The following is a 22,772-nucleotide window of genomic DNA, read 5'->3' as shown; positions in this document are numbered from 1 at the left end:
CTATACTGGGACTTGTACTGGGTCCTTACTGGGACCAGGACTGGAACCAGTACTGGGGTATTATTAGGACCAGGACTGGCACCAGTAGTGGCATATATACTGGAATAAGTAGTTGGGTTGTACTAGGGACAGCACTGGGACCAGTACTGAGGTCTATATTTGGACCCGTATTTGAGTCTATACTGGGACCAGTACTACCACCAGTATTGGTGTCTGTGCTGGGACCAGTACTAGGCTCTATAATGAGACTCGTACTGGGGAAAGTACTGGGTCTATAATGGGACCGTCTTTCTGGGACCAGTACTGAGATCAGTACTGGAATCTGTACTTGGGACCACTGCTGGGATCTATATGGGAACTAGTAATGGAGTCTTACTAGGACCAGTACTGGGATATATTCTGGGATCAGTACTATGGTGTTATTGGGACCAGTACTGATCTCTTACTACCAGAACTGGGAACAGTAATGGGGTCTATAAAGGGACCAGTACTATGGCCTCACTGGGACGAGTATTAGGATGAGTTCTGGGGTGTCTACTTGGGACCAGTACTGGGTCTGTATTGGGGTCAGTCCTGGGGCTTGTGTTCAGATCTTACTGGGAGCAGTACTGGGGTCTATACTGGTTCCAGTAATGGGGCAAGTACTGGGGTCTTACTAGGACCAGTACTGGATCCAGTGCTGGGACCAGTGCTGGGGTGTATACTGGAACCAGTAGTGGGGACTTGCTGGGACCAGTACTGGAACCATTATTGGGGTTTCTTTTTGGACCAGTACTAGGACCAGTACTGGGTCTGTACTGCCACCAATGGTGGGATCTTAGCGGGACCGGTCCTGGGACCGCCGCCGCCAGCCAGCACCGGAAAGGTTAAACACAGCCTCCGGGCCCAGCTCGCTCCGCCCCCTTTCGCCCGCAGCCAATGGCAGGCCTGGAGGGAGGGGACGGGGGGAGCCTCGCTCACTTCCGCAGGCGCGTGATGGGAGGTGCCTGCTCCGGTGCGCGCGCGGCCGCCGCAGCTTTCGCCTCCCGGCGCTGGGGGTCCAGCTCCGCCCGGCCGCGGAGGCGCGCGATTGGCCGAGCCGGGCCGCTGTGGGGCCCCGCCCAGACGCGGTAGGAAGTAGCCCGGGGCACTGGGTTAGTCTCTCTGCCAAGCGGGTTGCCCTGGGCCGCGGGGGCGGGTCTCCGCCGGCCCCCCCTCGCCCCGGCCTTACAGACTGAGGCCCGGCAGGGGGCCAGAGGCTCAGGCTGCCGCGCCCGCCAGGCCGCCGTAACAAGGGCCCCGTGCGGGGGACGCCGGTTCCAGTATAGACTCCAGTGCTGGTCCCAGTGGTGCTGGTGTCGGTACTGGGCCCGGTGCCGCCGGCTTCCTGGGAAGTCACTTAGAACGACCCGGTGGTGCTGGCCATGGAGGAAAGGTACACTGCTGGTCCATGGCTTCAGTGGGAGGAGGAAAAAAAGCGAGGAGTCCTTGTGGCGCTTTAGAGACGAACCCATTTATTTGGGCCTAAGCTTTCGTGGGCTAGAACCCACTTCATCGCTTTTCTTGGCCTCTGAGGTGCCACAAGGACTCCTCGGGTTTTTTTGCTGGTACAGACTAACACGGCTACCCCTCTGAAACCTGTCACAGCGAGAAGTGTATTTTATGCCCCCAAAAGAAAGGGGAGTAGCAAAAGTGTGTAGGGAGCTCTAAATTAAATTTGACCACCCTCTACTTTAATTTATGCATTCTTACAGTGCTGTCCAGTCTCCTAGCATGTAAATTACAGCACTTCACACTCCCTCAGACTCAGATTACTGTCTGTGAACCTAGCTATCTAATACTTAGCCCTGGTCTACACTACCAAATTACTTCGGTATGACTACGTCAGTCAGGGGTGTGGATTATTCACACCTCTGAGTGACGTAGTTATACTGATCTAAGCACCCGTGTAGACAGCGTTATGTTGGTGTGAGAGCTTCTCCTACCGATGTAACTACTGCCTCTCGTGTAGGTGGATTAACTAAATTGACGGGAGACGCGCTCTCTCTCATCATTTTAGAGCAATGGCTCTCAACCTTTCCAGACTAGTGTACCTCTTTCAGAAGTTCGATTTGTTTTGCATACCCCCAAGTTTAACGTCACTTAAAAACTACTTGCTTATGAAATCAGACATAAAAATACAAAAGTGTCACAGCACACTGTTACTGAACAATTGCTGACTCTCATTTTTTACCATGTAATCATAAAATAAATCAATTGGAATCTAAATATTGCACTTACAATTCAGTGTATAGCATAGAATCATAGAATATCAGGGTTGGAAGGGACCTCGGGAGGTCATCTAGTCCAACCCCCTGCTCAAAGCAGGACCTAATCCCCAACTAAATCATCCTTTGTCAAGCCTGACCTTAAAAACCTCTAAGGAAGGAGATTCCACCACCTCCCTAGGTAACGCATTCCAGTGCTTCACCAGCCTCCTAATGAAAAAGTTTTTCCTAATATAAAACCTAAACCTCCCCCACAGCAACTTGAGACCGTTACTCCTTGTTCTATCATCTGGTACCACTGAGAACAGTCGAGATCCATCCTCTTTGGAACCCCCTTTCAGGTAGTTGAAAGCAGCTATCAAATCCATCCTCATTTTTCTCTTCTGCAGATTAAATAATCCCAGTTCCCTCAGCCTCTCCTCATAAATCATGTGCTCCAGCCCCCTAATAATTTTTGTTGCCCTCCGCTGGACTCTTTCCAATTTTTTCCACATCCTTCTTATAGTGTGGGGCCCAAAACTGGACACAGTACTCCAGATGAGGCCTCACTAATGCCGAATAGAGGGGGACGATCACGTCCCTCGATCTGCTGGCAATTCCCCTACTTATACAGCCCAAAATGCCGTTAGCCTTCTTGGCAACAAGGGCACACTGTTGACTCATATCCAGCTTCTCGTCCACTGTAACCCCTAGGTCCTTTTCTGCAGAACTGCTGCCTAGCCACTTGGTCCCTAGTCTGTAGCAGTGCATGGGATTCTTCCATCCTAAGTGCAGGACTCTGCACTTGTCCTTGTTGAACTCATCAGATTTCTTTTGGCCCAATCCTCCAATTTGTCTAGGTCCCTCTGTATCCTAACGCTACCCTCTAGTGCATCTACCACTCTTCCCAGTTTAGTGTCATCTGCAAACTTGCTGAGGGTGCAGTCCACACCATCCTCCGGATCATTAATAAAGATATTGAACAAAACCAGCCCCGGGACTGACCTTTGGGGCACTCTGCTTGATACCAGCTGCCAAGTAGACATAGAGCCATTGATCACTACCCGTTGAGCCCGACAATCTAGCCAGCTTTCTACCCACCTTATAGTCCATTCATCCAGCCCATACTTCTTTAACTTGCTGGCAAGAATACTGTGGGAGACCGTAGCAAAAGCTATATTGAGCAATATAAACAAGTCATTGTCTGTATGGAATTTTAGTTTCTACTGACTTTGCTAGTGCTTTTCACGTAGCCTGTTGTAAAGCTAGGCAAATATCTAGATGAGTTAATATACCCCCTGGAAGACCCCTGAGAACCCCCAGAGGTACGTGTACCCCAGGTTGAGAACTCCTGGTTTAGAGCATTTTCATTAAAATGCTACTGCAATGTGGCTGCATCAATGTGTTTTAAGTGTAGACCTGCCCTTAGAATCATAGAATCATAGAATATCAGGGTTGGAAGGGACCCCTGAAGGTCATGTAGTCCAACCCCCTGCTCGAAGCAGGACCTAATCCCCAACTAAATCATCCCAGCCAGGGCTTTGTCAAGCCTGACCTTAAAAACCTCTAAGGAAGGAGATTCTACCACCTCCCTAGGTAACGCGTTCCAGTGTTTCACCACCCTCTTAGTGAAAAAGTTTTTCCTAATATCAGTCTAAACCTCCCCCTGTGCAACTTGAGACCATTACTCCTCATTCTGTCATCTGCTACCATTGAGAACAGTCTAGAGCCATCCTCTTTGGAACCCCCTTTCAGGTAGTTGAAAGCAGCTATCAAATCCCCCCTCATTCTTCTCTTCTGCAGGATAAACAATCCCAGCTCCCTCATCCTCTCCTCATAAGTCATGTGTTCTAGACCCCTAATCATTTTTGTTGCCCTTCGCTGGACTCTCTCCAATTTATCCACATCCTTCTTGTAGTGTGGGGCCCAAAACTGGACACAGTACTCCAGATGAGGCCTCACCAATGTCGAATAGAGGGGAACAATCACGTCCCTCGATCTGCTCGCTATGCCCCTACTTATACATCCCAAAATGCCATTGGCCTTCTTGGCAACAAGGGCACACTGCTGACTCATATCCAGCTTCTCATCCACTGTCACCCCTAGGTCCTTTTCCGCAGAACTGCTGCCTAGCCATTCGGTCCCTAGTCTGTAGCGGTGCATTGGATTCTTCCATCCTAAGTGCAGTACCCTGCACTTATCCTTATTGAACCTCATCAGATTTCTTTTGGCCCAATCCTCCAATTTGTCTAGGTCCTTCTGTATCCTATCCCTCCCCTCCAGCGTATCTACCACTCCTCCCAGTTTAGTATCATCCGCAAATTTGCTGAGAGTGCAATCCACACCATCCTCCAGATCATTTATGAAGATATTGAACAAAACCGGCCCCAGGACCGACCCTTGGGGCACTCCACTTGATACCGGCTGCCAACTAGACATGGAGCCATTGATCACTACCCGTTGAGCCCGACAATCTAGCCAGCTTTCTACCCACCTTATAGTGCATTCATCCAGCCCATACTTCCTTAACTTGCTGAGAAGAATACTGTGGGAGACCGTGTCAAAAGCTTTGCTAAAGTCAAGAAACAATACATCCACTGCTTTCCCTTCATCCACAGAACCAGTAATCTCATCATAAAAGGCGATTAGATTAGTCAGGCATGACCTTCCCTTGGTGAATCCATGCTGGCTGTTCCTGATCACTTTCCTCTCATGCAAGTGCATCAGGATTGATTCTTTGAGGACCTGCTCCATGATTTAGATTATGCTCCTCACCCTGATACCTGACTGCTGGACACATTCACCTGAATCTGGCTCTTTGCTTGCACATCACAGAATATCAGGATTGAAAGGGACCTCAGGAGGTCATCTAGTCCAACCCCCTGCTCAAAGCAGGACCAATCCACGATTTTTGCCCCACATCCCTAAATGGCCCCCTCAGGGATTGAACTCACAACCCTGGTTTTAGCAGGCCAATGCTCAAACCACTAAGCTCTCCCTCCCCCTAAAGTTTGGTTTGATTCTGTAAGCAGTGTCAGGATGAGCTCCACCCTGACATCTGGTGGTGAGGTGTGGCAAGTTGTGGAAAAGAACTTCAGGGGCTGATCTCATTTGCATAGGCACACCCACCCCGCCTAGAATGAGACCATAGCTGCCCAAATGGTCACTTTGGCTGCTGTGGGATCCCCAGTGTCTCTGTTATTTGGGCAGGAAGAATAAATTGTTATTACCCTGATTATGGGAACTGTACGTGGCCTTTTGTTATGATGGAGGGATTCACCATCAACTAAGTAGCACTCGCTAGGCAAGGGTCATGGGTTCCAAAAGTCTGTGAATTGAGAGAGGATGGGGACAAATATTAATACTTGGTGGCATGGGCCCCTTGGTGAGGGCCTTACATGCTAATTGCACTTCCTCCTCTCTCCACAGTGGAATATCAGAGCTAATTTTGATTTCATTACAAGTCTAGTTATAGGCTGCTGAGCTCACTTTGGGCTAACAGTGCACCAGCACTAGGGCTCCCCTACTACAAGCTGAATTCACTAAAGAGCTGAACTGACTAAGGGCTGAAATCACTGAGCGTTGTGTCAGGTAATGGGGGAGCCTGAAGATATATTGTGGAGCAGTTTGCGGGATGGCTGGAGTGCCTTGTGGACAGGCTGGTGAAGCAGTTCGATGCGGAGCAGTTTGTGGACGGCAGGAGCTGGTTGTGGGCCGCGGAGCTGAGCGAAGTAGTTCGTGGGGCGGCTGCCGGAGCGAAGCGAAGCTGTGGGGCGGTCAGCTTCAGATCATGTAAGGTGCCTCTTACCCCCGTCGCATCTCCACCCAGGTTGGGAGGTAAAGCTCCGCAAATAAACTTTCGAACTCTGGGGCTGCCCTGACCAGGGACGGAGACTTTTGGGTCATTGGACTTTTGGGACTTTGGGTGATTTGGGGTTGCTGGACTCAAGAACCAAAGGGAAAAGGGCATGCCCCAGTTTGCTTGGGGTGGGGTTTTTCTTTGCTCATGGATTGTGTTATGAATCCTGTTGGTGGTGTTTCCCCAACATAATGCCACATTGTTTCTCTCTGTTATTAAAAGGCTTTTTGCTACATTCAGACTATGTGCTTGCGAGAAGGGAAGTATTGCCTCTTGGAGGCGCCCAGCGGGGGTGGTATATATTTGTCCCAGGTCACTGTGTGGGGGCTCGAGCCAGTTTGCATTGTGTTATTGGAATGGATCCCCTAGAGATTGAACCCGGCCCTTGTTGCTGCCAACTCTGATGGGTAGAAGGGTTACAATTCCAATTCCTAGTTGTTACCTAAGTTATCAGAAACTGTCTTTTGCCGGTCATTTATCATCGCCAAGTCCCTTCCCTAGAAGATGGAAGTTGGGAGCTGAGGTTTTTGGTGTCTTGTGTTGAGAGAGTTAATTGTGGAACTTGAAGCTGGTGGGCAGCTGCAGATTGAGGAGCTTTATTAAGAGCGAGTGCTAGATTTTATAATGTTAACTTATGCAAATTAATATGCAGATTGGAGACATCATTCATTAATGGAAGCTCAGGAAGTTTTCATTTAAAGGGGATTAATGTAAACCCCTCGCAATCCTCCTGCAATCCTCACTCAGAACAGGCAGTTCTCAGGATTGTTTTCCTCCAAAGTTTAATGTAGACTCTCGGACAACTTTCTGAAAGGATGCATGCCAAACCAAACGTTCTGCTAGGCCAGGGGAGGGCAAACTATGGCCTGCGGGCTGGATCCAGCCCATCAGGGCTTTCTGTCTGGCCCATGGGATTGCCAGCCCCATGGTGCAGCGGGGCTAAGGCAGGTTCCTTGCCTGCCCTGGCCCTGCGCCGCTCCTGGAAGCAGCTGGTACCATGTCCCTGCGGCCTCTGGAGGGTCGGGGGGGCAGAAGGCAGGGAGCTTGCCTTAGCCCCTTTACTCATCGCTGCTACCCCAGAGCCGCTTGAGGTAAGCGGTGCCGGGCTGGAGCCTGAACCACTCCTGCACGCTGCACCCCAACCCCCTGCCCTGAGCCCTCAAAACCCCTTCTGCTCCCATCCTGCACTCCAGCCCCCTGCCCTGAGCCCCTTCTCATACTCTGCACCCCTTCCTGGACCTCAACTCCTTGCCCTGAGTCCCCGCCCACACCCCACACTCTCTCCCGCACCCCAATCCCCTGCCCTGCCTACAATTTCCCCACCCAGATGTGGCCCTCGGGCCAAAAAGTTTGCCCTCCTCTGTGCTAGGCAGTGGGGACTGAGGAGAGTGCAAGGTCTGGGCCATGCAGAATGTGGCTCGATCATTTTCACTGAGGCTCTAATGGCTCTAATGTAGAATAAAGAACCAAAAAGGGGACAAGAAAAATTAATATTGGAGCGCTCTTAAAATGATGTGAGAATAACATCTTTAGTATAAATCACCATCTTCTCCAGCATCCTCTCCATCAGCCCAGATGCATGAGTTTATTTCCCCAACCAGCAGGTGGAGAGAAGAAAAACCAGATGTGCGATGGCGTAACTTCCCTTATGCTAGGCATTGGCTAGCTCAAGCAGCTAAGTCATTTCCAGACCCAAAGTTCCTGATAGTGCCCTGAATGGCAGCATTTAAGCTCCCTTTTTTTGCTGGCCTAACTCTGAAATAGATGTGCTGTTGAGTGGAGTTCAGACGTCGAGTAAAGAATCATACATTTCTATGAAGAGTGTTAAGATGTGACTCTGTGCATGTTTTAATCTTGTAACTGAAAACGGCTCATTGACAAAGAGGAAGGATGGTCCAGTGGTTCGAGTGTTAGCCTAGATCTTAGGTTGGATTCCATGAGGAGGCACAGAGGATAAAGAATGACCTATTGAAGGACAATTGGAAAGGATGCTGCTTTCATGGAGACTACGTACGACAGACTCAGACGATAGTGGGGAAAATGGGTTGTCACAGGTGCCACTAGGAACAGGAGAGTCTAAGGCTAAATGAGACTGGAGAGGCTTGGGTTCACAACTCTGCCACTAACTTGAACAATCATTGGGCCGGAGAGAGTGAGTGTGGGAATGACCCTGTAGCCCAGTGGTCAGGGCAACCTTGGGTCGAGTTCCCCTTTTCCCACCAAGTGAGCTCCTTTAGGCCCTCTTCCCTCCACCCTTGTTATTTCACTTTGAAATGCTGTCGCCCTCAGCACTGAGCAAATCCTTGTTATTTCTCTCAAGCCCTTGTTCCGCTGTGGGGTTCGATCAGCATGCACAGACAGGCTGCTTCGACTATCAAAGAGCCTGTGGGTTTGGAGGCTCTTAATGGGGGCTCTGGGTTTGAGCTCCTCAGTGGCAGAAAGAGGCCCTGCACTGATCTGAGCTCAGAGGTGCTTTAGGAGGGCCTCACTCTCTTAATTATTAAACCCTTGCTACCTTGTGGGAGTGTTTTGATAAAGAGACCTCTGGACTCTTGAGCTCTCCTGGAAGAGCATTCACATGTGCATGCTCTGGAGGAAGACGCAACTGGAAGGTAATTTTAACCCCTCATCCCCTGTGACCGGGTGTACAAGTAATTCGGTGCCTCCAGCAGGGTACCTCAGCCTTGCCACCTCTCGTCCCAGTGATGGCCCAGCTCTGAATCAGACAGCGGTGTGGTTTTCCTGGGTGAATTCCCTGCAGGGAGAGGCTCCCTGTGTCGAGGCAGCCAAGTGTCACTAAGCCTGGCTGGGCTCAGATCCTCAAAAGGCTGAGCTACTCTCACGAGAGGCAGAGACAAGAGTTTTGCCAGCTGGAACCCAGAACAGGGCCTGCTTGAGACAGAAGAATTGCCATGTGTCCATTGTTTGGGGTTTACTAATTGCTAAACTGCATGAAGGGAATTTGGCCAGAGATGTGGCTGGGTTTTCTGGTTTTATCTGGGTCGCCTGTGAATTTTCCCTCCAGCTGCTCACGCCCCACTCTTTATTGTGTTGGGGAATAAATTGTCCTTTTTTTTGTTCCCCCTAAATAGAGACCATCTCACAAAATAAGGTGGCCATTTCCTGCGTGGGATCTGCCCCTGAGTGTAGTCAGGCTGATGCTCTCTGGAAGAACTCTGCCTGTTACTTTCCCTGTTTAGTGGGCCATTGTTATTTCTGGGCTCTTGTTTGAACACCATGTTACTTCCGTGGCAAGCTGTGGTGTGACTCTACAGCACACGAGTGTGCTGTGCAGCAACTTGTCATGTGACTGCTGCCACAGTCCAGTGAAAGTCTCAGAGTGCTCCCACCCAGCAGAGCTGGGCTTATTTCCCAGCTTTGCCACAGACTCCGTTTGTGACCCTGGGCAAGTCACTTAGCTACTCCATGCCTCAGTTTCCCATGTGTAAAATGGAGATAATAGCACTTCCTTGCCTCACGGGGATGTTATGAGATTACATTAATTAATGACTGTGAAGTGCATAGCTGCTGTGAAGATGGGGGGTGGCATATAAATATATAGATAGGTTATGCGTGAAACAGGGTACTCTCTAACTTCCTCAGTGTACTGACGTTAGAGGGGCCCTCTGGTGTTTGTTAGACACACGCAGCTGCAGAGAGTTGATATGGCTGCTCGGAGCTGTTCTTCGAGCCCCGATGACACCTGCGCTAGCAGACCGTGCAGCGTGTTCATTCAGCAGACCTTGATGTTTGCAGAGAAAGCCAACAGGCTTGGTTTGGTGGCGGAGGCACTCGGCCAGGTTTATTGTCAACAAAGCACAGTACTTGTGCCCTGTCTAATGTGTCACAGGGACACTGACTTATGTATGCCTGTGACAAAGTAAAGACTCAGTCAGGACACCAGGATTCTGTCCCCTCGGCCAACACAAAGCTGCCCCTCCTATAACTTCTCCTTTTATACCTCAATCCAAACAAGCATCGCTCCAGATGATGTTAGTTACCACCCTTACACCTTGTACCTGCTAATTCGAACAAAACCTCCTCCTCTGTTATCCGGTCATCCCCACCTTATCTTATGGGGGTTTCGGTGTGTGCCTGCAAAGTCTCTTAGGAATTGGTTTACATAGGTACTTGAGAATTCTGGGTGTTCTTGTACCATCCTCTCTGATCAGGAATGTGTTTACTTGGTTAGCCAATACCTGGTGTGTTACTATTCTGCCAAGGCCAAGCCTGCTTTGGTTTACAGCCTTTGGTTCACACTGCTAGTTATGCCTTGGGCTCCAGCAAGGCCTACAAAAGCCAGTTTAAGTAGATCAGTCTGTTTAGTTTATCAGAGGTGTCAAAGTACCTTTCCAGGGAGAAAATACCAGGTACTAAAAGCTCTTTAATCTAGCAGAGAAAGGCACAAGAACAGAAGAACCCATGGTAGGAAGCTGAAGCCAGAAAAATTCATATTAAAAATTAGGCACACATTTGTAACAGTGAGTTAACAAGCTACCAAGGGAAGTGGTGGGATTCTCCATCTCCTGATGTCTTCAAATCAAGACTGGCTGTCTGGAAGATCTTCTCTAGTCAAGCATACAAGTTATTGGGCTTAATACCCCTGTGCTGGTGAGATGGAGTCTCCTTCCCAACTTGACTGTTACTGAATGTGACCCAAATGTTTATAGTAGACCAAAGCCTACCGTCTTTACACTGAACCGTCCGGGAGTTTTGCCTGGAGGAGGAGCGCAGGATTTGGCTGTGTAAGCATAGAAGCCTGTGGTGTCTGAACATGATTTTAAAGAATGATGTGCCATTAATAAAGCCAAGAAATTGGAGCATTTTTCTGTCTTCAGTTGATTTGCTTTTTATTGTGAAAACCCCCATGACTGGCATCTTCTGACATAACCATCATCAAGGAGTTCAAACAGCCACAAAGATGCTGAGCCTGTTATTTTACCATAGGCTCCAGCAGAAACTATGGGAGGGAAATGAGTAACTAACAGTGAATGATCTTAGATGAGCTTTGGGATACCACAGTGATGAGGGGCTTCACCCTAGCTAAAAGCTGGGCTGGAGGCTATGGTCTATTTGAATCTTCCCCCTGAAGGGTAGAGAACAGCCTCTGTTGTTGGGAAGTCATTAAGAAATGAGCGAGTCAAAGTAATGGGCAGTCTGTGAAATCTACAATGAACCTGAAGTTAGCCAGCAGATGTTCAGCCCTCGCAGGGGTTTGATCGGGTTGTAAGAAACATCAAGGGGATGAGGGGAGCTGCCATCTGGTTGTCTGACTGTGAACCTCCCAAATGGCAGAAGTCTGAAAATAAAGGAAATATAACTGCTATCGTGCTGTCTCAGACTACAGGGGAAGGGTGTGCACTGCAGATGTGGGTAGCATAATGGATTTACCTATGCTGGGAGGCCAGATTTCCATACTATGGGCCAAATCCAGAGCTTCTTTCTTAGCTACTACTCCAGGCAAACACTCATTGGCTTCTGTGGGAGTTTTGCGTGAGCAAGGCTGAGTCCTGTACTGGGTTCACAGCTTGCTAGCTCGCCACTTTCCAATCAAAAGCCCACCTCTTGCTGGCTGAGTAGTTAACCATTCCTTCCCCTTGTTACAGGTTGGATGTGGCTGGCTGACCAACTGCTAAGAGGCAGCGTGGGCCAGACATGACCTCAGCTCTCAAGGCCCTGCCCAACATCCGTAGAGCCTGCATGATCCCAGCCTGTCAGGGCCAAGCATCTTACCCGCGCAGTATATCCCTCTGGGAGCACGGGCTGCACCTCTTCCGCAGCGCCGTGGGTGTTGTCCTGCCAGCCCCCATGCTGAGAAGGGCCATGGCGCTCAAAACAGACGGATGCCCCAGGCTGGTCGTGAGGGACAGGGCTTTCCCTGTGAGGAGGAACCTGTATCTGGTGGGCTTTGGGAAAGCTGTGCTGGGAATGGCGGCTGCGGCAGAGAAGATCCTCGGGGACCACCTAATTCAGGGGGTTGTCAGTGTCCCCCACGGCATCCGGGCATGTCTGCAGCAGGCGGGAATGGAGTAAGACTGCTAGTGCCCGGATAGTCCGGTGGGAGGGTGTAGAGAAGGGTTGGGGACAGGCAAGCACAAAGACCTAGGCTCCTGCAGAAATGTCTGCCTGCCATATATTTTCCCCTTGGGGTCACTGCTGAATCCCTCTTGGATCCTCTCCACCTGTCCCAACTTTAACCCTTGACCATGGGATCAAGACTTATAGCTCAGCCTTGACTGGTCTCCATCCCACTTCGTGGGCCATCGGATCTGTCCTTGGGGTTGTGTATGCTGCCCCCATAGTGTACCCGGCCCCATGGGGGAGAGACCAGGATCAGCAAAGGAACCTTGTCCCCCAAATCCCTGTTGTGGGAGTGGGGCTGCCAGGTGGGCTGTGGATAGGTGTAAGTTTCAGTGGCCTGATCACCTTTCTAACCCATGCAGGGAGATGCTGCTGAAGCCTCACAGCAGGATCCAGGTCATAGAAGGAGCTAAGCACAACCTCCCTGACAAAGAGGCTTTGAGGGCAGCCAGCATGATTCGGGAGCTAGCTGAAGGGCTGACAGCTGATGACCTCCTCCTTGTGCTGATCTCAGGTAACGTCTGGAATCCCAGGAGCGGGGAGTGAGTTCTTGTGGAACTGCCGTCAGTTGTTGCCCTCCCTTCTCCTGCCCCATCTTTCCTCCCTTTATCTCTTCTCTAGCCTGGCTTCTGCCTTTCCTCGTGCATGCAGGAGACAGATCCGGAATCATGCCTGGCAAACTAGGTCAAGTTGCCTGTTGCAAAAGAAGATGAGGAGAGGCGTAAAGTGGGTCAGAGCTGTTCCTAATGTGACTCCCACACCGGTGGCAGCTCACTGCATGCGTTCACATTTCAGTACCTGGTCTTCTGGCAGCAGCTGTGAGTTGGCAGCAGCTTGGGCCCCGGGCAGACACACTTCTCTCCCAGTCAGACCTCTCAGAGGAACTTGTCACAAGAATCCACTATTGATTCCTTGGTCTAGAATCTCCCTCCTCCACCGGCTGTTGCTTTGTGCCCTCCCACGTAAGAGGTGGCTGCATTCCAGCAGGGCTGTGTGTGAAGAGTCGGATGCGCTCTGGGATGGGAGATGCTATATTATTCATTAGAGTGTTGGCAGACCAAGTATTTGGGCCAGCCAGTTGTGTTGCTGTTTCTCTCCCTCCTCCCACAGGCCTTGCCCTGTGGTTCGCTGCTGTCCTGCCAGCAATATCAATCCACAGGACTTGCAGTTTGAAGCAGCAAGGCACCATTTTGCCATGTGGTGGTGCCAGGCAATCAGAAAGCGCTGCTCTGCAAATATAAGCCCATCCCAAGGCAAAGCACTGAGGAGAGGCATCCTGAGCTGTATGGAGGTCTGGGTCCTAGGGCCCGAGTCTGTTCTGAGTTACATCGGTTTGACACCATGAAGTCAGTGTAACCAGTGTCTTGTATTTCCATGTTTGTATTTGTAAAGACAGACTCTCCTGGGTCATCTGACCACACAGCCATGTAGATGCTTTCTTCCCTCAGAATAGGAGGTACCCCGTGTTTAAATCTGGGCACGTAGGCTAGGGCAGTGGTTCTCAACCAGGGGTACGTGTATCCCGGGAAGTACACAGGTCTTCCCAGGGGTACATCAACTCATCTAGATACTTGTTTAGTTTTACAACAGGCTACGTTAAAAGCACTAGCAATGTCAGTACAAACTAAAATTTCATGCAGACAATGTTTATACTACTCTATATACTATACACTGAAATGTAAGTACAGTATTTATATTTTTATTTTATAGTTATATGGTAAAAATGAGAGTTGCAATTTTTCAGTAATATTGTGCTGTGACACTTGCATTTTTATGTCTGATTTTGTAAGCAAGTAGTTTTAAGTGAGGTAAAACTTGGGGGTACGCAAGACAAATCAGACTCCTGAAAGGGGTACAGTAGTCTGGAAAGGTTGAGCCACTGGGCTGTGGCAGCAGAGCTCAGAACAGCAGGTACAGGAGGTCCAGGTGTTTGGGCATCAGTGCGTGGGTTGTCATGGGGGACTAACTTAGGTACCCAAGTTGGAAAAATGAGGCCCTATCTGAGACTTGGAGTCACTGAGGGGCTGATCCTGCAAGGGGCCAAATAGCACGGGTGAGGTGCTCTGCATTCTCACACTCACACCCCCCAAATCAAAAGGAGTCACTCAGTGCCAAGTAAGAGGTGCTCCGCACCTTGTAGGATCAGCCCCTAAGCACATACATTTGAAACTCGCAGGTTTCTCCAGGAGCGATTGCCCCTTTAGTGCCTTATTCCCCCATTCCTAGATAGCGGGGCACACAATGAGGGAATGTGCTCTGCTTTGAGTGCATAAGCAATGCGGCAGTGCACTTGTGGGGTTTATTTAATTGGGTGGATATCCAGCTATATACATGCCCCTGTGAGTAGGTGTCTCCAGTCTTGCACTTGGAGCTGCTCTTTAGGGATTTTGTGGGGTTCTTGATTGTGCTGCTCAGCTGAGTAAGGTCTCGATCGAGATGCTCAGCTGGCTGCAGTTTATTCTGCCATGGTTCAGAGAGAATTTTGCAGGATTATCCAGACACGGATATAATTGGATTTGAATCGTGTCTGGTGGGGATTCCCTTGAGTTTCCTCTTGTCCTCTGGCTACTGATATTTTCAAGAGACTCCTAGGCCCCTAAGTCAGCCATCCCAAGATTTGCTGTCGGCAGCAGTTCCCAAAGCATGCATACCTCCACGCAGGCCCCTCTGGCTGCTTCTGCCTCTCAGTCAGATCCCTACTGATTGCCTGAAACTCAGGCAGTTTCATTTGTTTTTCTTGTTCGTCATATTTTATTGATGGTGCTTTTTCTCAAACCTCAGAGCAGGCTTTGCCCTTCTATGGTAGTTTTCTGATACACTTCTATACACACTCACCCTCTATTTTCCCCCTTTAGTTCTCTTTCCCCCTTCTTTTTCACTGCATTTCAAGGGCCCAATCATGCCGTCAGCCATGCTCTGCCACTCCCATTAATCAGATTACTAATGCACCCATCACTATAGTATCCAGCCTGATTTTTGTTTCCTCAGTGACTCTCCATCCTTCTCTCTCTCTCAATAAGCTTTTTGCTGTAGTGCAATTCTATATTTAGGTTTAGACATTGCTATATTTTTTTAAAAACCTCTCATTATGAATGAGGTCAGTGAAACGCTGAAGCCAGAAGTGTCTCTCTTTCCCTGCAGCTAAACACTGAGTGAGCCATGGAGTCCGCAGTCCCCTCTCTCTCAGACAAGCGGTCACTGAAGTCAGATTTGAGGCACATTCGCAGGGAAGTGTAGTGAGAACAGTAGCACCTGGGCCTGATTCTGTCTCACCTTGCACCCTGCATTCTCATTTATGCCAGGCAAAGTAGGTATAAAATGCAGGCACCATTGTGAATGAGCTCACTGAGCACAGGTGAAACTGACTGCCATAGAGATCCAGCCTGCTCTGTGGAGAAAGAGAAGACATCAGTCTCCAGGGCTTTTAGTCTGGCATCTTTCACCAGCACTAAATGCCCTTATGACAGAATGCTGAGGGAAGAGAAGAAGGAAAACTCCAGCTGTAGGATGCCCTCGCTTAGCCCCTTGTCTGGGGGAGGCCAGCCTTTGAATGCTGGGGGGGGGGGTTCCTCCCACCCTGCTACACAGGTGCATTCACTTACTGCAGTTTCTCCTGCATTATAGGAGGCGGATCGGCTCTACTGCCTGCTCCTACTCCTCCGATCCTCTTGGAAGAGAAAGAGAAGGTCACCAAGCTTCTGGCTTCCAGAGGAGCTACCATACAGGAGCTCAACACCATCCGGAAGGCCCTTTCCTTGATGAAGGGTGGAGGGTTGGCCCGGGCTGCATATCCTGCACAGGTGAGTGTGGGAGACTTCTCACTTGCCCATAGCTTCTGCTCTAAGGCAGTTTTAAAGAGACACCATGAGATTAAAAGTCATGGCCAAAACAGACCTCACTAGAAATGACCTGATGATTAGATCAGTGGTTCTCAACCAGGGGTGCGCAGAGGTCTTCCAAGGGGTACATCAACCCATCTAGATATTTGCCTAGCTGTACAACAGGCTACATAAAAAGCACTAGTGAAATCAGTACAAACTAAAATTTCATACAGACAATTACTTGTTTGTACTGCTCCATATATTATACACTGAAATCTAAGCACAATATTTATATTCCAATTAATTTATTTTATAATTATGTGATTAAAAATGAGAGAGTCTGCAATTTTTCAGTAATACTGGCTGTTACACTTTTATATTTTTATATCTGATTGTGTAAGCAAGTAGCTTTTAAGTGAGATGAAACTTGGGGTATGCAACAAAAGTCAGACTTGTGAAAGGGGTACAGTGGTCTGGAAAGGTTGAGAACCACTGGTTCAGATGATTTCAGCTCCCAGTGAAGTCAGTGGGAATCAGCATCTGTGGTAATCACACTGCTTCTATTTAGCTGCCTGAATATGCAGTTAGGAATCAACTATAGGGTTCAAAAATTTGGTCCATATTTACAAAAACAAATTTAAAAAAATCATTACTTACCTTTTTCAATAGCACATGAGATTGTTAACACAGTTTGTGTTGTGTCTTGTTTTTTCACTGTGCAATCTGGTCACTCTCAGCATTTCTTGTGGCTTAGGGAATGAAAATTGGCTGGTCAGTTTCCTTTTAATTTCTAGTCAGTTTCACTTTCTGGCTCTCTAGCACAATGCTGCAATGATGTTTGGGTTGAAAGCAGCACCGGGCAGTTTTCTTTGTTTTAAAAAAAAAACCCATTGTCACTTGGTAGCAGAACAATAGTGGAAATGCTTCTATTGAATTTAGGTTTCATTCATCTTTTCAAAACCTACATTTGGGGCCAAATTTGTCCCCTTTAAACTGTCCAATGAATGTGTGCACAGGTTCAAATGAGAGCACTGGCCATGTTAATGACTGCAGCCCCCAGTTACTGTGCACATGCAAAATGCTGACTCCCCACCACAATCTGAACAGACCAGCGTTGTGGTGTGAAGGAAATTCAGACTCCTTATTCGTTCAATAGTAGCCTTTCCCTCACTACTGCACTACCATTGTCTGATGGGGCCACTTGTCTGGAGTAAGTGGGCTGGAGCCTCAACTGAAGTAAATCAGCAAAGCATCCTTGATGTCCACAGAGCTGTGTGGATTTACGCTAGCAGAGGATCTGGCCTCGTATTTTACTTCTGGGCTTTTTCACTGTATTTATCAGTGGAGCTCCAATTCAATCTATACCAGGTTAGGAGCCTGAGAAGAGTCACATAAAAACATCCTACTCTTTCCTATATTATAGTCCAACATGAAATATCATTTTGATTCCATGGGTTAGAGCCCTGAGAGCTCTTATTGCATTATCTTAAAACAGAATGGGCCAAATTTGCCGTCATTTGCACCCATGCATCTCCATTGAGATCCGCTGGATTGCAAAAGTGTAACTGAATGCAGAACTTGGTCTGATCACTCTTTCATGTCAGTGAGTCTCTGCTGCAGGCACTGCATTTATCTGTCATCCTTTCTGCTTCTAGGTGCTAAGCCTCATCCTCTCTGATGTCATTGGCAACCCAGTGGACATTATTGCGAGTGGCCCCACTGTCTACAGTTGCCCCAGTGCTCAAGACTGCCTTCAGATACTGACAAAATACAACCTGCTGAGCATCTTGCCCAGATCTGTGGAAACAGTGCTGTCCAGCTCCGTCTCATATCCCAGCGGTCCGAAAGACTATTCCCATGTCTACAATGTTGTCATTGGCTCAAACAGTTTAGCTTTAGAGGAGGCCAAATGCCAAGCAGAGGATTTGGGCTACTGGACCCTGATTCTGAGTGCAGCGATGTGTGGGGAAGTCAGTAGAGTGGCCAAACTCTACAGCCAGCTGATTCAGTTTGTTTGCTTGAGCACAGCTGGACTTGCAGAAGGTCCTCTAAGAGACCAGGTGAGAGGAGATCTTCTAAAGCTGGCAGCAGAGCTAGAGATCCCAGGTTTGAACCTTGTGGATCCTTTGAAGGCTTTGCAAGGATTGGAGTCTGAAAGATCAGTTTGCCTGCTGGCTGGTGGAGAGACCACTGTCCAGCTTCGAGGAAATGGGAAGGGTGGGAGGAACCAGGAGTTGGCCTTACAGGTAGCATTGGAGTTACACCGAGCTAAGGCCACTGGGGCTGGCTACTTCCTTGGGAGATATGAAGTCCTGTTCCTCAGTTGTGGGACTGATGGGCAAGATGGGCCAACAGAGGCAGCTGGTGCCTTCTCTAGCCAGGAGCTGGTGGATAAGGCTGCTCAGGAAGGTCTCAATGTGGAGACCTTTCTGAGCAACAATGACTCCTACACATTCTTCAGTAAGTTCCAAAATGGACATCACCTTTTGCTGACTGGTTTAACAGGCACCAATGTCATGGACATCCAGGCTATTTTAATTAGGGCTAGAGACAGATAAGGAGAGCACCTCTATGAACTCCTCAGTTGTTTTTAATTAGAGGCATTGGTGAAAAATGAGGGTACCAATGTTCTGGACAAATCCAGACTGCTTAAATTAGGGACAGCTGGCAAGGGCACTAATATCATGGCTGTAAAAGCTACATTAGTGAGGCATATGGGTGGGTGACCGTGAGCATGTTCAATCTGTTAGTTAGGATCAGAGAAAGGTAAGATAGCACCAGCATTATCGGGATTGGGGCTGCATTAACACCTTCCAGCTGAAGAGCCACTAACATACTGCATTTTGGCTGTGGTTACAAAGAATTCAGGAATGCAGGGCTGATGACTGGCAGGCAAATAAGGCTGGGATTTATAAAGGTGTCTTAGGGAGTTTGAGTTCAAGTGGGGTTTTTGGACATCTGACACCCAGCCTGAATCTCTAGGTTGCGTTGTAACTCTTATTCCATACAAAGCTAACAAGGTATATTAGATTAGTCCATAGGACCCTAAATCCATTGCACTCCAAGTTCAGTGGAGATGAGCACATGGCATAGGTTGAACCTTTGATCTTGGATACATGGCGAAAACACACCGAGCTGTGGCATTAACATCATGTGAAGTGAAGAACGGTGTGAACCATGATTCAGATTCACTGGTGCAAAAACCATCGGAACACGAGAGTTTCTCCTCCACTATGTAACCTCCTCTGCCCTGGTGTGGTGACATTTCCGCCCCATGGTTGATGTTTCATGGGGTAGCGTGCTGTATTATGTGTGTGTATGCTACAAGCATTTGGGGTGCTACCACCAAACCGGTCAGAAAGCAATACAGCCTCCAGCCTGAGTCATTGACCTTTTTACTGGGTAAAGTCAGTAGTCCGTGTCATGCTGATTAACTCCTCTAACTCCATAGAACAAAAGGCCACAAAATCCGTAAATCCAACTCTCCTGACCCCTGTTGCTACACTGATCAAAGGGCAAAGCAGCTGGGGCTATTGCTCTGTCAAACAGCAGGTCCCTCCAGCCTCTGGGACAATGCGGAGCACCAGCTACTTCAGCTTTGTCATTAATTAAACTCAGATCCTGTCTTGTCATATTCAGCTCATTCCCAGCGTGACACCTGGGGCCAGGTTTTCTAAGGAGCACAGTAATCAATGTCTTCGTCTCTTATGAAGATCTGGCCGCTTATTGCGGTGCCTAAATGGGAGCTGAGCTCGCTTGAAATTCCAGCCCTGATTTAAAAGGCCACATTTGATGCAAACGGTTTGCAGACAGATGTAGCTGTGCCGTGTGGCTGATCTAACTTTGCAACGTTAAGTATACCATCCTATTAATACCGTAAACAGTGAAGTCATTGCACAGTCATGCTCAGCAAGATTCAAAGAGGGACTGGACATTTATAAGGATAACAAGAATATCCAAGAATAGTTAATGCTAATAACACTCTTGGAGGGGATATAAAACCTCATGCTTTTTGGGTTTAAGTCAATCCCTATGCAATAGAGATTAGAATTGGACCTACATGTTTACTGAGGGGTTTCTTGTATCTTCCTCTGAGGCATCTGGGCACTGGTAACTATCGGAGATAAGTTCCTGGACTATATGGATCTTGAGTCTGATCCAGTCTGGCAGATCCTATGTTCTGATGTGTGATCTTGTGGTTAAGGCATAGCTTTTGGAACTAGACAAGCTAGATCCTATCCCAGCTCTGCTAACACTCCCAGATATAAGCTTGGGCAAGTCACTAACATTCTGAGGCTCAAATTCTTCTATAACATGGGGATGACCATCTTTACCTACATCCCAGGGGTTTTGTGAGGCTAAATTTGCAAGTGGTTGCAAAGTGCTGTGAAACCCTCTGCTGGAAGGTGCTGGAGACCTATGACATATGGTAATTTGGAGGCATGAATACAATGTCAGGGTGCAGACTGTGGAGGGAAGTTTGTTCTGGCTTGTGTGTGTGGTTTTTGAAGGTTTCTCAGTGGAGTGGAGAATGCCATTTGAATTTCCCTGTGTGTGTGGTGCCTGCCATAGTGGGACCCTGATCTGATTGGGGTCCCTGTGCATGTCTGCGGTGCAAATAGCATGAATAAACATAAAGGGAAAATGAATATGTTCAAAGAGCTTGTTTATGGGTCAGGACGATTGGTTGGACAGCCATGTTAGTTACTTAGCACCTAATCCTGCTCTTTGTTCAACCAGTGTAAATCTGGAGTCACTCTGGAGTTGTTGGGTTAACTACCATGAGTGCAAAATTTAGTCCTTAACCATTTTGTTGCTGGCACTCTACTGCACCTGCTCTGCTGTTCTTGTCCATTATCATTTAATAGACATCAGTGGAAGCGAGGCTGTGCCTGGTAGATCTAGCAGCAGGGTAGGTGTGCTCCATCTGGATCTATCTGAAATGTTCAGCACTGCAGCCAGTGTATATGAGTTATGGGCCCCAATTGCCTTTCTGCCTGGAGGTACCTGGTACATTCTGCAGTTGACCAGGTGATTTCTACCTGAAGGGCCTTGGAATGCTCAGCAGCCTGTGTGTTCAGTACGGCTGTAGCTGGTACGTTTAGCAGCATACAGATGTATTATAGAGGAGATCTCAGAAACATATGGCATCACGCGAGTGGTCAGTGGCACAGAAAAATGTTTGAGGATTTATGCAAAACAAAAAGCGGGGAGGCAAACCTCAGAGCAGGAAGGAATAACATTAGAGGCCAGATCCTCATCTGGTGTAGATTGACACAGCTCCTCTGACATCAATGGAATGATTCTCATTTACACCAGCTGAGACTCTAGCCCCATATTTCATCCCTTGCACTCAGAGCCCTGGAAAAAGAATGCCTTTTTTTTTAACTCCAAGCATTGCTTGAGCCCTTGGAGATGCTGATCTGAAATCAGTCGCAGTCGAGTTCTGAAAACTTTGGCTGGCATTCACTCCTCAAGGGAAGTCCCTGAGCTGTTAATCAGACACTCACATCGGCCTGGCTTTTTTAAACAGGAGTGTTTCACTAATGATTAAAATGAGCTCATCTTGTGGAGGGGGAAGGCTGATAAAAGGTCTGATGAAAGCATGCAGCTGTTTGAAGCACATTTCACATCTTCATTCACGTGGCTTCCTTTCCCCTACAAGTTTTTTCGACTGTTCCCTTTTGTTTTAATGAGGAAAAAGTAGGATGGGGGGCATTGGTCAAGGACGGTGAGGTTATATTAACATTTTTACTCTTCAAGCAGTGTAGTCTAAGCTTCATCTCTGAGCTGACCTCAGTGAGGGGCTTGCATGTCCTCAGTTTAGGAAAGAAAGCTTCATCACCATGCTGCCCTGTAATGCCATGTGCTATTATCAGTATAGTGCACACACCTGGGTTCCAAACCTTGCTGCCATAGAGCTGGAAAGAGATGTGATTTCTTCCTCCTAACTGTGTTTAGCACAGAACTGCAGCTACCTGTGTTATAACTCAGATTATAAAAGCTGGAAGCGGAAGATGGAAAAAGCTCCCTATGGCTCTAAAGCCATTCACCAGCAGCAGAAGACTCCAACAGTAGCTTGCTCTCCAGGCCAGATCCTGCTTTTACTCACACCAGCATGCATGTGGAGTCATTGGGCCGGATTCTCATTTTCATTAGGTCTGGGGCTACACCCACACTTTAAGGCCAGAACAGTGTAAAGAGGTCTTAGGGGATATGATAATCTGTCTTGCTCTATTTAATTCGGTGGAGTTACTCTGCATTTACACAAATATGACTAAGAGCAGAATCTTTTCCTAACTGCAATTTGTGTAGCTATCGGGCCATCCCTGCTGTCCTGGGAGATAAATATTCCCCTGTGATGAAAAGCAGCATGGGAAAGGAGACTCAGGTTCCTGAGTTCTAATCCTGGCTCTACCAGTAACAAGATCAGAGGTAAGTTATTTAACCTCTTGCTGCCTCAGCTTCTGATTTGTACCAAGGGAATAGTACTGCCGTACCTCACAGGTTTGTGTCTGAAGATTGTTTGGATCATGTCTTGAGCCACAAAGTGGTATGTAACTGCCAAGTACTGTTATTACCTTCACCACATTCAAGAGAGGTTGGAGGTATCTCAAAGGTGTGATGGATTGACCTTCAGAGCCTGGAAGGCATCATTGCTGTCTTGGCAGTATAATGAATTTGTCTCCATGAACTCTGAGGGGAGGGGTTTTTATAGCTGGGCTTTGCCTATGTGATCCTGGAGTGATATTAGAGCCACTTCAATCTAGTCAGACAACTGCAAAG

The 22,772-nt window shown here is 48.2% G+C and overlaps 1 protein-coding gene across 4 annotated transcripts; it reads left to right on the top strand.

The window, feature by feature from the left end:
• Positions 1-982: 982 nt before the first annotated feature.
• On the top strand, positions 983-22,764 carry GLYCTK (glycerate kinase). 4 transcript variants are annotated; one of them, XM_073352553.1, is made up of 5 exons: positions 983-1,109; positions 11,691-12,113; positions 12,528-12,679; positions 15,790-15,965; positions 17,642-19,376. In XM_073352553.1, the coding sequence occupies exons 2-5, from the start codon at positions 11,740-11,742 to the stop codon at positions 18,542-18,544; spliced, it is 1,605 nt and encodes a 534-aa protein (XP_073208654.1). In that variant the 5' UTR covers positions 983-1,109; positions 11,691-11,739; the 3' UTR covers positions 18,545-19,376. The 4 variants fall into 4 exon arrangements, with proteins under 4 accessions (XP_073208654.1, XP_073208653.1, XP_073208652.1 ...); XM_073352552.1 differs by lacking the exon at positions 983-1,109 and adding an exon at positions 4,692-6,017; XM_073352551.1 differs by lacking the exon at positions 983-1,109 and adding an exon at positions 4,692-6,062.
• Positions 22,765-22,772: the final 8 nt, after the last annotated feature.

The sequence above is a fragment of the Lepidochelys kempii genome, chromosome 7 (assembly GCF_965140265.1).
Source record: "Lepidochelys kempii isolate rLepKem1 chromosome 7, rLepKem1.hap2, whole genome shotgun sequence".
NCBI classification, from domain to species: Eukaryota; Metazoa; Chordata; order Testudines; family Cheloniidae; genus Lepidochelys; species Lepidochelys kempii.
The sequence above is the reverse complement of the archived record's forward strand: the minus strand, read 5'-3'. Positions and strand labels throughout refer to the sequence as shown.